The 17,468-nt window shown below is 42.2% G+C and overlaps 1 protein-coding gene across 17 annotated transcripts in view; it reads right to left on the bottom strand.

Moving 5' to 3' along the window:
* Positions 1-17,468, bottom strand: part of PDE4DIP (phosphodiesterase 4D interacting protein) — a 224,333-nt gene that overhangs the window by 86,830 nt on the left and 120,035 nt on the right. For 5 of the 17 annotated variants that reach the window (XM_065895520.1, XM_065895559.1, XM_065895526.1 and 2 more), the window contains exon 1: positions 2,350-3,811. The exons of 11 other annotated variants lie outside the window; for them this stretch is intronic. In XM_065895520.1, the coding sequence (XP_065751592.1) occupies positions 2,350-3,474 (1,125 nt within the window). In that variant the 5' untranslated portion in view covers positions 3,475-3,811. Of the gene's footprint in view, positions 1-2,349; positions 3,862-17,468 lie in introns of those variants that run through there. One more of the 17 variants, XM_065895640.1, reaches the window with a different exon arrangement.

The raw sequence follows: 17,468 nt of genomic DNA, 5'->3' as shown, positions 1-17,468 counted from the left end.
CTTTTCTTCATACTTGTAGCAGAATTTAGCTAAAGGAATTTTTTTTTTTCAAGTTTTTTCTTTCTACAGACTAAAAAGAGAACTACCAAAAACAATTTACACTTATTTCTATTCTATCCACATTTGTTCAGAAACAGACAAAAATCAGTCTGCCTTTGTCCCACTTAGATCTTCTTTTGCCATAAAGCACAAGAGGCCTTAAGGTGCTTAAAAGTCAAGACTTAAACAGTAGATCCAGAATCCAAAACATACATTTTATCTACAAACACTTTGAGCCTAATTAATCTATTTCCTTCCACATTCTTAATTACTGGAGAAAACAGCACAGCAATCAAATGCCATGATTCTTCAAGCTGAATGTTTTCTTCCTCCTCTCAATGTTTTATTATTCTACAAACAGTAAAGGCGGTAAGCCAGGTTACAGCAGAAAGGTCAAACACTGCTGTGTTAAAGGTCTATTTTTTTCTGATGTCTAAATTTAGTGAAGAAAAGGGACTTGACCTAAAGGTACAGTTACCATATTTTAAAGATGCTCATTAGGATGCCAGATTTCTTCACAGAATTCCTAAAGAATCCTCCCGCAATCCTTAGGGTATAGAAAGAAGGTCCTGCACTTAAAACAAGTATTTATTTAATTCAATGTACATCAGACAATGTGGTTTAATACATAGAATAAAAAGGTCTTGGCTGAGAATGGTTAGGAATCTTTGGCTCTGCCTGGGCTAAGTTATTTAAACCATGAGCTTTCCATATCTCTAAATTGAGAGACTGCGTGAGATGATCTTTAAGCTCCTTCCCAGCTCCAAAATTTTTTGAGCCCAGGCGCCAAGACAGTATTTTTAATTTAATATGAAGAAAAAACTCCTCTTGTTTTACCTGTAATTTTCTAAGTCTTCACCTTTCTACAATATTGGCCATATTTGAAAGGGGGGAAAAAAGGTTATTTCCCATCCAGCCTGTCCAAACTATTTTTAGATCCTAATATGAAAACACTGTTTAATTTGCGACATCTATGTCTGCTCACAGAAATACCGTATTGTAAAGCCCAAATTTAGCTGCAAAGCTCAATGAAAGAAAAGGAAGCAAAAGAAAAGTACACAAGCGTTAGGCATACTAAACATTTTACACAAACGAAAACATGTTTTAAACTTTTGGATAGTCATACTTTTATGTAACGCTTTAATATATGCTACTTCTGACACTTTTGTGCAAATTCAAAAATATTCCCATTTCCTGTTTCTAATTGAGATGCAAATATTATACATAATGGAACTTTTTTTTAAAATTTCAAGTGACAATCAACAATTTCATTTAGAAGCTCTAAGTTTCTGGGATGATGCTGACTGGTAGCAAGCTTTCCAAAAATGCCTTCTAGATTGTCCACCTTTGTAATGGTATCACTAGAGAATCTGTATCAAGTAGGACATGCCAGATGTTTCACAAAATTAATTGAACCTAGCATTTACTGTTGCTGTAGAAACAAAATAGCATCTGTCAGGTCCCTGTACTAGTAGCTGAATTTAAAAGGTTGGTATGAAATCAACTGGGCAGACATGAACAGCTCAGATTAAGATCAACTGTCATCTTCCAGTCATTAAGAAATTCATGAGTACAACGGATAAAACTCTCCTATCATCCGATAATGGATGAATCCCTACTTAATATCAAACTTCTTCAAACAGAGCTCAGTATACAAACTGGCTGTAAAGAGTTTTTGCCGTAACATTTTAAATGACGATACTTGACTTCCCAAGTCTGTTTTATGAACGAGTCATCGTTAGTCCTCAAATGACCTCTTAATTTATTTTAAATATTGCCCAGATGTTACAATACTTTGGTGGATTAATAGGTTTTTCCCCAAACCTTTACCCTAAGCTCTAACCAGTCTGAGGCACACGTGCGATGAAAGGCTTAATGCTCTAGGGAGGGCTAAATAGCAGAACTAACTCCCTTACAGAATAGGAGAAACATTCATAAATCTAAAAATGAAAATAAAAAAAGAAGGGAGTAGGGGATAGAAAAAGGAAGTAAGAGGAAAGAGTTCTAGTGCCAGAAATAAGATTAAATGCTTTTTATAGGGTAAAGGTGAATTAGAAATCTTTCTCTTTTTGTCTTAAAAGGTGTGCAATTTTGATAATTAATGGGATAGCCAATAGATAATCTTATAAAGAGGATTGTGAAAAACAAATTATTTGAATGAATCACATTTACTAAAGGGGACACAAATGGGCTCAATGACTAATTTTCTCAAGTCTAGAATATTATTAACCTTCACCTAGACAGAAATCATGTGAAGCCTGAGGCCAGCTAACTTGAATCAGAAAGGCACTATGCAGCCATTTTGTATACCTGGACCCGAAGTGGCAAATAATCTTCACAGAGATCATCCCACAGCTCCTGGAGGTCTGAAATCTCCAAGGGATAACTCACGGATGTCTTGTAAAGGGGTTTCAAAGACCTGTTAAGGAAACCAGAACTAACTCCATCTGTCATGATATGGCCAGGCCTGGTTCCAGGTGGGCTGGATTTCACTGGAATAGGAAGCTTGCTCCCTCGGGGGCTCTGGATGGGCTTATAATCAAGACCTTTAATCATGCTAAGAGCTAGCTCCAGCTTGTGGTTACACATATGCTGTGGGGCCTGTTCATCTGAACAACAGTCACATTTTACAAGTTCCTTTGAACTTCTCTCAGGTTCCTCTTCCTTTTGCTGTGGAGGACTAGCCTGGACACTTGCATCCAAAGATTCCACAGAGGATCCCGGTGTCCCTTCTTCCATGCTTTCTCCATCTGGGGGTACCTTCACACTTGGTAAATCCGGTGGCCCAACCTCAGACAATGCTGGTTCTTCAGTGCAAATGCTGGTGGACCACCTGGTAGAAGGGCCATACGAGATACTTTTTGCCACTTTTCGAGGCACCTTACAAATGGCTTCATAGTCTGAATCAGCAACCCGCAAAGCTGCACAACCACGGCATCTCCTGGGTCGGTTTCCGGGGCCTTCCGAAGCATGACAGCTGTGTAGCTCCTGAGTCTGATCCTCATTTTCTACCCAGCACTCAAACCCTGAATAGGCAAAGTCCTCCTGGAGCAGTGCAGAGTATCTTACATCGGGTAAGCCGGAAATGTCAACCGTTCCATTCCCTGCCTTGGTCTCCGCGCCAGTGTCATCGTTATTCTTCCGATACATGCTAGCAATGCAGAACTTGAGGCGGTCCTTCTCCAGCAGCAGCTTCTGCAAGCGCTCGATAGAAAGGGCTTCGATCCGGGCAATGACGGTGTCGAATCTATAGATCCGATCAAGCATGAAAGCACACTTGCTGCAAGCAAACTCAGCTTTGCCATCCCGGGAGACATCCTTGCCCAGGACGTGCGACAGCAGAACCTGGAGGTTGAGCTTGGATGCCGTGTGGAAGATCCAGCGCCGCTGGTTTCCGCACAGCTCCCGGGCACAGATCCTGCAAATCTCCTTCATCTTCCCTCCTGCTTCCCTGCCGAGCTTCCCTGATGCGGCTGCTGCTCGGTGATCACTCACTGGCGCTTGGTTGCGTTCCGTCTCCCGCCCCGGTAGCCTCCGACCGGCATGGCACAGCCCGATGGGGTCCCCACTCTACAGAGTTGCTTCGCTGCCACCCGCGCGCGGACTCTGGGTACCAGAGTGGTCAGCCCCGCCCCTCGGGGAGGGGGCGGGCGAGAAAACACTTCAGGGAGGCGGATGCTGAGTGACATCAGCGCAGGCCGCGCTGTGAACCTGCCATGTCTCCTCCAGCTGTCTCTCCCGCCAGCCGTGGTGTCCTCAATGTCCTCCCTTTCAGCTGGCTGGGTTCGCGGTCCACAAGCGGCCGCCCGCGGCTGACGCAAAAACTCAGAGATTGAGGATCAGATTTCAAGATGGCGCCAGAGGCTCGGCGCCTGCGGCCACCGGCAAACTCCTCTGGGAGCTGTAGTCCAGGAGGCCGGCTCCTCGTTCTGCGCATGCGGGGTGGCGAGCGCGTCCCCTCTTCCCCAAACGACTTAGTGCTGCTCGCGGTAGAACACAGATCTGGCTAGCAGTGAGTACCGGAGTGGAGAGCAGGACGGATGGCGACCTCTGCTAGGCCACTTTTATCTGCTAAAATTTCACCCCAAAAGCGCACCAGTTCCCTCACGGATCCTCCCTTCCGCCCTTGCGGGATGTCCCAAAGCTCTGCTTGGGGAGGAGAAAGCTGAATCCCCGCCCCCTCTCTCCACGGGTAGTGCCACGTACTCTGGATGGAGCAGCCTGGCAGCGCCACTAGGTACCGCTGCGCGCCGCCTCCCTCCCGCCTGCAGCCCCCGTCTCCTCTCCCTACCCAGTCCGGTGCCTGGATTAAAAGGCCCCAGGTCTTCACAAGCGGCCGGGGAGAATGGGTTGATAAACCGGAGTTGGCAGGTAGGGCGGATTTTAGGAGGCTCAGTTCAACCTCCCACTCGACTGTTGGGAGCACCTAGAAAAGAGGACAAGTGTTTCTCTCCTCGTGATGTTGCGGTTGAGTTTAGCAGTCCTGGATGATTTGCCCTTTTTTAGAAAAGAAATCGAGAGAGGGCACAAAGCAGTCACCTGAGAAGGAGTCCAACAAAAGCCACATGAATGCAGCTGGTTAACCAAGATTTTGATGATAACAGAGAAAATGAGCTTTTTCAAGAATATAGACACCTGAGAGTAGATTGCCATCACCGAATCCTCTTTCAGGTTCAGGTAGACTGTAGGCCTTATTTTGGGGGTGGGGAGGGGAGACAAACACGAGAACAAAAGGCCTTATTTATTTGAGCAAGAGTCCAGGGTATCAGAGAGTGCTGCTGTCTGCAGAAGTGGAGCTGGGAATTTCACTGACTTCAGTGAGTATCTTGTCTTATTCAGCATCATCTAGTAGTAAGTCACCCAGCATTGGGTACAGAACTTAGATTGCACACAAAGAGTGGAGGGAAGCTGGAGCTCTCTCTAGGTGGAATCGAGGTGTCAACGTCCGTTTATAATAAACAATTCTCTCCCTGGCTTGAGAGGTATGCAAACTCCAGATGGGAGGAAAAACAGTCCCACACAATCATCTGGAGTTTTCCCAGAGCAGGACGTTTCCCAATTACAATAATGCTAGATTTCACTAACTTGACTTTGTGAGATAATAAGGCCAGCAACAGTCCAAGTATTTCTGACCCTCATCTCCAGGGCACAGCCCATACTCCTAAACCTGGAGACATTCAGATGCCTTCGATGAAAGCCCATAATTAACCCCCAACTTCTTATTGAGCATTAAATGAGATGATTTGGGGGAAGTGCTTTAACAGATTTTGGCTCATATCATGTCAATAATAATAGCTAATATTATTTTAATATAATGCAATATTTTAAAGTAATTTTAAAGCTCTACGGGGCTCTGTACACATAAAATTGTATCACTCTTATTTAATCATCAAAACAAAATCTTAGTAGCTCCATCGTGAGAGATTAGAACAGCCCTTAGAGCTTTGGCTTTAGTAGGCTACAGAACTTTGCATCTGTGATTTCACCTAAAGAGGCATGTTCTGGTCCCAAAACCAAGAATGTAAAATAGAGTTCCAAGTAAAACTCACTACAGGGCTTCCCTGGTGGCGCAGTGGTTGAGAGTCCCCCTGCCAATGCAGGGGACACAGGTTCGTGCCCCGGTCCGGGAAGATCCCACATGCCGCGGAGCAGCTGGGCCCGTGAGCCTACGCATCTGGAGCCTGTGCTCCGCAAGGGGAGAGGCCACAGCAGTGAGAGGCCCTCGTACCGCAAAAAAAAAAAAAAAAAAAAAAAAAAAAAAAACCTCACGACAGGTGCATTTTTGCCTATCTCTAGGTATTATCTCTAGGTATATGAGCTTCAGAGTCAGAAGAAATTAAGTAACAATCGTAACAATCTTTGGAATCCATAGTGATCTATAGAGAGGCAAGGAGTTTCTGGCCTGCCAGGACACTACCCTAAAGAACAGCAAGGACTCAAAAGTGCACAAAGTGCAAATTAGGACATTAATCAAGGCCTCATCTTTGAATGTGGATGGGAGCCACGTTTTCCTATTGGGGAGAATGCTAATGAAACAAAGTAATTAATGAAACAAGTGCTCCTGGGGAGCAAACTCTAAATAATACTTTGTATTATTCTGTATTCCTTAATAAGATTTTGCACCTGACCTGTAGTCTCTAAACTTTAATGACAACATATGGGTAGTTGGTATACAAGAGCAAGTCAGTACAAATGGAGAAAAGGCAACTTACTATTGAAGAATATGTTTGTAAAGAATATGTAAGTAAAGATCAACATACTGAAAGAGCTATACATACATATCTAGGCTTCCAACAGATAGAAATAAATCACTCAACAATCAAAGAAAATTTGAAGACAGCACTCTTCACTCCCAGAGAATATAAAGACCATATCTCAAAACAGATAGTAAACTAGAGTACTAGAACCACTCCTAAATATGACCATTTGGTATTATAAAACTAAAAGATCACTTTTGTACATATCAATTGAAAATAAAAATTAAAAAATGAAACAAGGAAAATTATGTGATAATAAATTCAGCACTTCATGGTTTATCAGTATCATCTTGGTCAAGATTTTGTATTTAGTCGACACTGGCTATCTGTGGGGAGGCAAGAAAATGGGGAGCTAAACAGCAACATTTACTTTTTTTTTTTTTTTTTGCGGTATGTGGACCTCTCACTGCTGTGGCCTCTCCCGTTGCGGAGCACAGGCTCCGGACGCGCAGGCTCAGTGGCCATGGCTCACAGGCCCAGCCACTCAGCGGCACGTGGGGATCCTCCCAGACCGGGGCACGAACCCGCATCCCCTGCCTCGGCAGACAGACTCCCAACCACTCCGCCACCAGGGAAGCCTGCAACATTTACTTTTATTCTATATACCATGTATCATTTGAATTTGGGGCAATGAATGTATATTCATATATTATTTTTTAAATGTTTTAAAATTAGGAAATATTCTATAGTTAAAACTAAGAATTGTGCCAATTTAAGGCACTTATATCAGAGTCTGAGTGTTAAAACTTGAACCCTAAAAAATGAAAACTTTTATAATATGTGATAAATATATATATGTGGACAACTCAAATAAACAAAGGTTCAAGGGGATATACAAGTTATTAGTGATTATGTCTGGAGAGTAGAACTATGGATACTTATTTTCTTCTTTCCTCATTTGTATTCTAAAATTTTCTATAAGCATGTATTGATTTTGTGATAAGAAAAATAAATGTGTTACTAAGAAGAAGATAAGATTAACACATTTTGATATGTTCATATAATGTAATATTAACCATCAATAAAAAAGAATGGGGAGCTTCCTGGGCTTCCCTGGTGGCGCAGTGGTTGAGAGTCCACCTGCCGATGCAGGGGACACGGGTTCGTGCCCCTATCCGGGAGGATCCCACATGCCGCGGAGCGACTGGGCCCGTGAGCCATGGCCGCTGAGCCTGTGCGTCCGGGGCCTGTGCTCTGCAACGGGAGAGGCCACAGCAGTGAGAGGCCCGAGTACCGCAAAAAAAGAATGAACTCTGTTACCCACAATATGAATGAATCTCAAAAGCATGTTAAGTGAAACAAGCCATTTAACTATATCCTGTGTGGTTTCATTTATTTTGTCTAACAACTTAAAGTCTAACCATTTCTATAATGATAGAAATTCAGAAAGTGGTTATGGGGGTGAGGATTAATTGCAAGGGAGCACAAAGGAATTTTCTGGGGTGATGAAAATGTTCTATATCTTGTTTTGGGTGATGATTATATGGATGGGTACAGTTTTGAAGCTCATTGAACTGACTGCTTATCTGTAGATTTTATATGTTAGTATAGTTCAATTAAAAAAGATAAGGAGTAAATTAGTATAAAAATATGTATTACCCGTAAATTTTTAATCTGAGGGATTTCTTTCGTGGAAAGTAACCCCTATAACTTTTATCATAAGAACAGCTTTGAAAATTGGGAAAATATAGCCCAGAAGAAATTCTATCAAAGGCCCAACTGTGACTTCAAAACATCATAGTTCCTATCCATATGAGTGTTGGAAAATATTATTTTATATACATTTACACACCATACATTTAGGATTGAAGCAAAGCATGTTGTTAAGGTGGGACCTAGGGCTTTTGTGATGATTTAGAATAGGATGATTACTTCTAAAAGTTTATCAAAAGTTACATAATAAAGGAAAATCTTACTGAGAACAGGTTTCATATTATGACAAGTGATAATGAGTTAAACAAATGATTAATTTTATATATCAGCAGTTTGCCCTCAAAATGGATTGATAAATGCATTCACAAGCACATATTTGCTGTCTATCCTAAGTCAAATCACTTATATCTGGCCCTTAATTTCCTAAGCTACAAAATAAACATATTGAATTTAAACAGTGGTTTTCAACCTTTGGCATGCATCAGAATCACCTGGAGGGCTTGTTAAATGGTAGATTTAACAAGTTTCTAATTCAGTTGGTCTGAGAAGGGGCCCAAGAATTTGCATTCCTAAGAAATTCCCAGAGCATGCAGATGCTGCTGAGAACCACACTTTGAAAACGACTGAATTAGAACTCTCTTAAAGTGTATTCAGACAAATGTCAGCCAAACGATCAGAAGTTCTGCAGATAAATGGAAAAACCCATTAATGAAGAACTACGTACAAAATTGTTGAATTTAGAGAACTATATGCCCATTTGGAACAAGATTCCTAAGTATTATTATGGTAGGGATCTTCTGCACTATCTCTATTTTGATCTCTAGATTTGAGGGCCCAGGAAGATTCTCTTCAAACCGTAGCTACTTTTGTACTCCCTGCGTTGTAGTGTTTCTAAGACCTAATTCTGGGCTGGGAGGGCGTTTCCAGGAGGTGAAAAATCCCTATGGCCCAAACCAGTTGTATTAGCTTTCATTATCCTAGTTATGATGTTGCAAATAGCTGTTCTAATTACTAAAAACTATGCCACAGGGGGTGGGGGGAGTGATTCTGGCAGAGAAGCAAAAGCAGATGAGGAAATGCAAGAATATCAAAGTAAAGCCAGTTAGGCTTTATGGTAACACCACAGCATGTTCATGATTTCCCTCTGTTGGTTGGAAATCTTTAAGAAGCCAGAAACAATCATGCTTTGCATTAATTAATAGCACAGCATTTCAAAACACTTGTTTTAAAACTGGGAGATTTCCAGTTCAACTACAGATTGCTATAATATGGTTATCAGCAGAATCGATTTTAAAATAGTAAACACTGCAGTCTTTCAAGTTATTAAATATCCACAGCTGTTTAAGTGAACTTCAAAATATTTGTGAATCAACTGATGAGCAAGAATTTATGCAAACTCAGTTTTGTTTTCTTTCTTTTCTCTGTCTTCAGAGAGCTTTCAGTTTAGTTGAAGGGGAGAGAATGTGCATGCTACAATCAGAATAACTGATTGGTAAACTAAATGGTACCGACAGCTTCAATGTAACTGCAGAAAAAGTTAAGTATGAGCTGATACAGGTGAAGGGGGCAAGAGTGGGACTTGAGATGGATCTTAGAATGGAAGAAACCAAGGAAAGGACTCCAGAAAAAGAAAACAGCATCCTCAAAAGTCTCGGAAGTTGGGTTAAATATGATGCTAGCCTGTCAGTAAAGGGAAAGATTTTGTGGGATATCTGAGTGGCCAGGTTCATCCTACTCTATACATCTATACATACACTCTGTACATCTCAATAATTACTCATTCAAAGAACATATATAAAGGGCCAACTGAAAGCCAGACACTATGCTATGGAGGGAACTGGCAACTAGAATTTGGTTAATGTTTGAGAAAGGCAAAAGAATTTGGACTTTCTATTATGAAGTTAAGCTAAGAATGGCATGATGAAAAGTTTGTTTTAGGAAAATTAGTCAGACAACAGGATGGCTTGGAGTTTCAGGGACTGGTTTTGGGATGGTTACAGGAAGACCTGTTAAAAATCCATTGCCTAGGGCTTCCCTGGTGGCGCAGTGGTTGAGAGTCCGCCTGCCGATGCAGGGGACACAGGTTCGTGCCCCGGTCCGGGAAGATCCCACATGCCGCAGAGCGGCTGGGCCCGTGAGCCATGGCCGCGCATCCGGAACCTGTGCTCTGCGACGGGAGAGGCCACAACAGTGAGAGGCCCGCGTACCGCAAAAAAAAAAAAAAAATCCATTGCCTAGAGACCACGCTTCCCAACAAGCCACCACAATGAGAAGCCTGCACACCTCAACGAAGAATAACCCCTGCTCACTGCAACTAGAGAAAGCCCATGCGCAGCAACAAAGACCCATCGCAGCCAAAAATAAAGTTTTAAAAAAATCCATTGCCATTATTCACATGTGAGATAATAAAGGTCTGGTATAAAAATGGAAAGAAACTGGTAAATATGAGAGTCATTTTGAAGGAATGAGCAGCAGGATTTGATGACATATATGCAGAGAGGATGAAGGAAAAAAAGGTTAAAAGTAGAGATGAAGTTTTTGGCCTGGAAGACTGGTAGAAAAAAGTTGCCTAAACAAACAGAAATGTGGGAGTTGAGTCCATTTGCAAAAAGATAATACAAAATTTGACTTGGGACATGCTGTATTTAGGGGACTGAGGAAAAAACTAAGTGAAAAAAACTAAGTTGAGCTCTTCCACAATCAAAACACAGGTGAAAGGGGGACAGCTTCAGGAATGAGAGGGGTAGTTAATATTGTCAACATCTAGAGAAAGATCAGGAGAGATGAGGTCAGGCATACCATTTTCTACAATAGGGTAAACTTGTAAACTAAGGAGTTGTTACCTTTAACTCCTCAGAATCCTTCCCTATCAAGCCAAATGCTAAATTCTTTTTGACTCTATTTCCAAACATCTCTAGTGTGTTCAGAAATGTTGTTTTGTATTTTCTCCACACTGTCCTTTTCAGGTCCTTAAAACCTGAAACCTGAATCATGTCACACAGCTTTAGAAGCTTACCCGTCTAATCATCCTGTATACTATTTCTAGAACATTCATAGTAAAGATCCATAATTGTCCACTACCTATAGCACGAAGTCCAAAACTCTTAGCTTGGCATTTCAATATCTGTACAAAAAGGCCCTAATCTACTTCTCTATCAGCTCATCTCACATTTCTTCTCTAACCAAATGGTGACAGGGTAAATTTTTGGATATAGATATGTTACTTGTATACCCCTACCTACCTCTTTCCTAGTCTGATGGTAAGGCCCTTAGCATTCCCTTGACTTGGGAGTTTTTGCAGAGCAAAGAGCGGAGATTGCCTGAAGTCAAATGCATTTCCTGACTTGGATAAAATTCTAAATGCACTTTGAAGATTAAGCCAGGTGTCCCAGTGGGGAAGAGAAGAGAGTAGTGTCTTTGAGGTCAACAAGAGAGGAGAGGGTGAGATTTCACCCCAGATGGGAAGAGACTGGGGAGGGGGTGAAAGAGTAACAAGGACCCACCTCCATTATCAGTGCCCTGCAGAAGAAGCAGGACCTGTGGGGGAGAAGGCACTGGGTGACTTGGAGAGGCTGGACTCGAGGTCAAGGGGCTCCATAAAGAGTCCAATGTAGCAAGCAGTTAGGATTAGTAGAACTGTATGTGCTGGGGCGGGGTGCTTCAGTGGTGGACCAATGATCAGAGTAGTCTCCTTGATGCTTTGACACCTGATAAAGCCCAGGGACCTTCACCTTCACATAACTGGGAGAGTGGGGAGGAGGAATAACTGAATGAATGGAATTTAATTTCCCACCAGCCTGATTAGGATAGGGACTCAGGGTAACATTAAATTGATTTAAAGAAAGTAAATGTGATATTTCCTGCAAAACTAAATTTGTGAATTCAGAGTAAGTCATACCCACTATGAACTTTTTGTAGGTGTTCAATGAGGGTCAGTCCTAGGCCTTTTTCACCTCTATCCTCTTTCAATATCATCTCATCCTTTTCCACCTTTATATGAGTAACTTCCAATATGTATTTGTGATATTGTGATTTATAATATATATTTGGTTTGTCCCCCTTTCTGGCATAGAATCCTAAAACCCTTGGAATTTCTTCCTTTTTTTTTTTTTTTTTTACATCTTTATTAGAGTATAATTGCTTTACAATGGTGTGTTAGTTTCTGCTTTATAACAAAGTGAATCAGTTATACATATACATATGTTCCCATATCTCTTCCCTCTTGCGTCTCCCTCCCTCCCACCCTCCAGGCGGTCACAAAGCACCGAGCTGATCTCCCTGTGCTATGCGGCTGCTTCCCACTAGCTATCTACCTTACATCTGGTAGTGTATACACGTTCATGCCTCTCTCGCTTTGTCACAGCTTACCCTTCCCCCTCCCCATATCCTCAAGTCCATTCTCTAGTCCTTGGAATTTCTTAAATGATGAGAGTGATAAAGGTCTTTTGTTAATAAGGTGACTTTTGGAATGTCACTAGGACACTGGGGGTGGGGTGGGGGGGCGGGGCTTGGCGGTAGTGGCCAGAGGAACCAACCATGTGATTAGAGGGTTGGAACTTTCAGTCCCACACCCCAATCTCCAGGGAAGGGAAAGGGGCTGGAGGCTGAATCAGTCGACAGTGGCCAATGAGTCAATCATGCTTTTGTAATGAAGCCTCCATAAAATCCCAAGAGGACTGGGTTCAGAGAGTTTCTGGGTTGGTGAACATGGGGAAATTCAGGGAGGTGCCTGGTGAGGGCTTGGGAGCTCCTCACTCCTTCTCATATTACCTTGCCGTATGCATATCTCCCATCTCTCTGTTCCTGGATTATATCCTGATACAATAAACCAGTGATCCAGTAAGTAAAATGTTTCTCTTAGTTCTGTGACCTGCTCTAGCAAACTAATCTAACCCGAGGAAGGGGTCATGTGAACCTCTAAATTTATAGACAGTCGGTAGTACATGTAACATCTGGACTTGTGACTGGTGTCTGAAATCCCAGGAGGGGTTGTTGGAACCTCTAACCTATTGCTGGTCAGAAGCACAGGTGATAAACTGGGATTGCAACTGTTGTCTGAAGCCCAGGGGTGGGGAGGAGGGGGAGGGAGGGAGCAGTGGGAGGGGTGTGGAGGCAGTCTTATAAGACTGAATCCTTAACCTGTGGCCTCTGATTCTATCTCCAGGTAGACAGTGTCAGAATTGAGTTGAATTCTTGGACACTCTGTGTCTAAGAATTGCTCGGTGCTGTGTGGGAAGTGTCCCTGCTCTCAATACACGTGTTGGAATTGGTGTTCAGAACCAGTAAAAGAATATCTTTATTCCAGAATTCTCTGAGTTCAACTCTCAAATGGCCAACTACCTATTTGTATCTGCACCTGTATGTGTTAGAGACATCTCAAAATTACCCCAGGAAAGATTGACTGACGTCTTCCCCTTAACTACAGCGCCTCCCCCTCCTTCCTCCTAATTCTCTATTAAGGATCAGGGAACTATGGATTGTGGGCTCAACCCGACTCCCATCTATTTTTGTAAATAAACCTTATTGGAACACAGCCATGCCGAGTCCTTCATGTATTGCCTACGGTTGTTTTTGTGCTGCAACAGCAGAAATCTTATGGCCTGCAAAGTCTAAATTATTGACTCTCTGGCCTTTTATAGAAAAAGTTTGCTGATCCTTGCTCTTTGTTTTTTTTCCAATGTATTTATCACAGTTTGCAATTATTTGTTTGATCACGTGGTTATTTAACTAGCTCCCTTATTAGAATGTAAGCTCCCTGAGGGGAAGGACTCTGCCATGCTTATTCTTACTGTTTCTGCAGCACTTAATTTCACCACTGTCCGGCCATGGTAGGCACTCAATAAACAGTCATGGACTGGATTACATGAACGGATGAATGAATGAATGACTTATTATATCTTAAAATTTTATTTCGTTCTTTTGCCTTAGCACAAAACTTCCATCCTTGGTTACCCTCTAGTGACCTCATATCTTAATAGAGTTCCATAATAGTTAGTCCTCTCACCTTCTTTCTCCTCCACTCGCTCCCCCTTCCAGACTAATCTTCCTAAAACAGATCTCAGATATATCACTTTCTGGCATAGTAACCTGGAGACCTAATGACTTACCCACAATCATAAACTTCTTGACCTGCCCTCCAAGGCCCTCTGACTCTAGTATCACCCTATCTTTCTAGCCTAAACTCACTGTCCCCCTGCATATCCTCACTATTCCAACTACTGCTTCCTTACCTGGAACTTCCCTACCGCTCTCTTATCTACTTGTAATGTTCTTTCCCATTACTACCATCTCCTCTTGTCAAAATCCTAACCAACCTTCAAGTATTTTCTTTAAGCTGCCTCTCTTAATCCCCTCAAAAGACATCTTTCTCTTCTTTGACCTTCCAAAGCACTTTTTATTCCTATAGTAATATTTGTGTCATTTTTCCATATTGCCTTCTTCCCTAAAGGGCTGGTAAGCTCCTTAAGAAGAACCACACTTTACTCATCTTGTTATCTTTTGAGGTACTTTTATCAGTATGTTCCTAGATCTAAGTAAATAATCATTGAATGAATAAATAAATTGATGCCTAACATTTTTATGTCTTATTAAAATCCTACTCATTCCTTACAGACCAGAGTCTTCACGGCCCACCCCAGCCCCTGATTTTTCCCTTTCTCTCCTGCCTTGTATTTTGTTTCCATCAGAGACTTTCTTACCTTCCAATTAGATTGTAATCCCTAGAAGTCAGAGACTAAACCTTACGTCTTTGTCTTCCTCTTCCTTCACCTTACAGTACCTGTGCAACTGTAAATGCTCAATAAATAAAGCTATGAAGAAGCCCCTCTTTTCTCCATCTGATAAAGTCTGTTTCTGAGAGTTGTTACCAATGAAGGTTTGACTGGGAGACAGTGACGTTGAATGAGGATTTGTAAAGGAGTCTCCAGCTTCAATATTCATCAGCTTAAGAAAGGGATATTGAAAAGCTGCTCTAAAAAAAAATTCTCCTTACATGAAGTTGGCTGAAGCTGCCTGCGCTGCTAATCCCTGCCAGGTTTTCAGTCTCTGCCTTGAGCATTTAGAGCGCATTCTTGCCTTAACCTCTACGTCAGATCTCTCCACGGTAACACTGGAATGTTTGCTATTTTAGGAAATCTGCCTCACTGCATGCAGTGCTATTTACATTAGGTTCCAGACAAGGCATAAATGCAATGGCTTGACGGTCTGCTTTGTGTGAGTAGGAAGGTCCTGTTGGCTTAATGGATGCCTCTCCCTAATTCTGTTGTCCTGTTTCATTTTTTAGGCCAACCACAGTGTAATTACACATTAATAAATAGTGCTTATATAATACTGGGGGGAAAGATGGAGAGAAAAAAGAGGAAACAAAACAAGAATTCCTCCGGACATTTCCTTTGCAAGTACATTACCTCCGCGCCACGCCACCCCTCCCCAATAACTGGAATGATTCCCAGCTTTTCCCTGCAGCTCTGTGGATCCCTTCAGTAAGGAAGAGAAAAACGCTTCGTAAACTGCACTTTATTAGATTTTCTGACTCCCTAGTAAAAAAGAGGTAGACGAGTTGCCGCAGCATGACAGCGCCATCACAAAGCTGAGCACTCTGGTCACCACATGCCGTCGATCCGAATGGCCATGGAGGACTGAGAGCGTACGTGGAGTGTTGTCAATCCGTGGCATGTCAAGTTTGCGGCATTTTTTGTTGTTCTATGAAGTTAATTACATAAAAGAAGTTCATAAGTATTCTACAGGTACACTCCAGCTAAAATGGATGCTGAACAATGTTTTGGTAGAATGGAAAAGGCAAACAACTAGAGGGATAATAAAATCAATTAAACCAAATAATCTTTATCAAAACTGTCTCATTTGAGGAAGAAAGGCTCTGAAGTAAAACTTCCTGTACTCAGAGACTATTTCCCCAGTCCAGACTTTCATACTGGCGTCATGTGAGAAGTATTATCTCTGGGAGGTGGAGTAAGATGAGTGTTTTTCATCTGGACAACTCACACCTAGAAGCGTATGATTTGTGAGCTCTCTTTCTTCTAAAGCCCAACTGTGGTGTCCCCAATTGTGAGGGGGTTGGGGGGGTGGAGTTCAGGCCTCAGAACTCAAGCTCCTCTGTTCCCTAACATCTGTAAGGGGTTCCAGGGATAGCTTTGCTGGCGATGAGAGAATTCTTCAGCCTCTATGGAGCAGGCCCAGGGCTTAGAAATTGAACCTGTGCCTTGTGCCTTGTAGAGGTATGGCGCCTGTGGTGAGAAGTGGCATGGCAGACTAAGGTTTGAGTATTATACAGGAGAACTAAGATGCTGCTACTGTTAGCAAAGATAACACCCACAGCAAGGACTTCAGGTGTCACAAATAGTAAGTTGTCACACATCACTGTTTAGACAAAGTGCTTTATAATTGGCTTTACAATATTCTTTACCTTTATCTAATTCACAGGATGGGCTAGTTGAAGCAATTACTAGCTGCATCAAACCATGACTTGCTATCTCAAAAGGTGACATCAATTATCTGCTCAGTCTTCTGTCTAAACAACCATCAGGATTGCTTTTGTATAGTGCAACTCATAAGCTTTTATTCCCTTTGCTTAATTTTTAAATTTTTAGTTCTTCATTGCCTACGACATGAAGTCCGTAGCTTGACATTTATGGGACTTTCCAGCTATATATTCCATCATTCTCCAACACTTGTCATATATTTGAAAACACCAATTACTTCCAATTCCTTAAGTGTGTTCCACACCACTGTATATAGTGTTCACCTAATCCAGAATGCCCTTCTCCTACTTTCTGCCTGGTGTACTCAGCCTTTAAGGCCCCAGGTCAAGGCTGACTTCCAAGTGAGGCTTTCTCTGACTTCCAAAGATAGGGTTAATCCCTCTCATCTCTGGGTCCTCTTAGCACTATGAGTATACTTCTCTCTCTTCATTTATCACACTGCATTTTAGTTCTTTGTTTACATGCCAATCTCTTATTGGGCTTTAAATGCTTTGAAGGCCAGGTCCCCCTAGACCAGTGGTTCTTATCGAGCAGCCATATCCTAGAGTTCCTAGAGTGCATTTTGGAAGTTTGCGGGGGCATTTCTTGTTTCAATGATGAGTGGGGCTAGGGGGGCTACATAACTTGCAATGGGTAGGACAAAGCATTATTCCAAAATGTGAATGACTTTCAAATGTTCCACTGGGCAGTGATGCAGGTAATCAAACTGTTTATGTAATGATCTGGACCTAGGACTTAATTCTGTTGTATATATGAACACAACGTTAATATACTCTGACTTTTCTATGAGTTAAACTGCTACGTAAATTAAAGGAATATTATTTATTTGTTTATTTGGAAATTTACCAAGAGTTCTTCACTTTGGCACTGCCACTGGATCATAACTAACGGCACTGTCCCTTGCCATTTTTTTTTTTTTTTTTTTTTTGCAGTACGCGGGCCTCTCACTGTTGTGGCCTCTCCCGTTGCGGAGCACAGGCTCTGGACGCGCAGGCTCAGTGGCCATGGCTCATGGGCCCAG

The sequence above is a fragment of the Phocoena phocoena genome, chromosome 1, assembly GCF_963924675.1.
Source record: "Phocoena phocoena chromosome 1, mPhoPho1.1, whole genome shotgun sequence".
NCBI lineage: Eukaryota > Metazoa > Chordata > Mammalia > Artiodactyla > Phocoenidae > Phocoena > Phocoena phocoena.
This window is presented reverse-complemented; position numbering and strand designations above follow the sequence as displayed.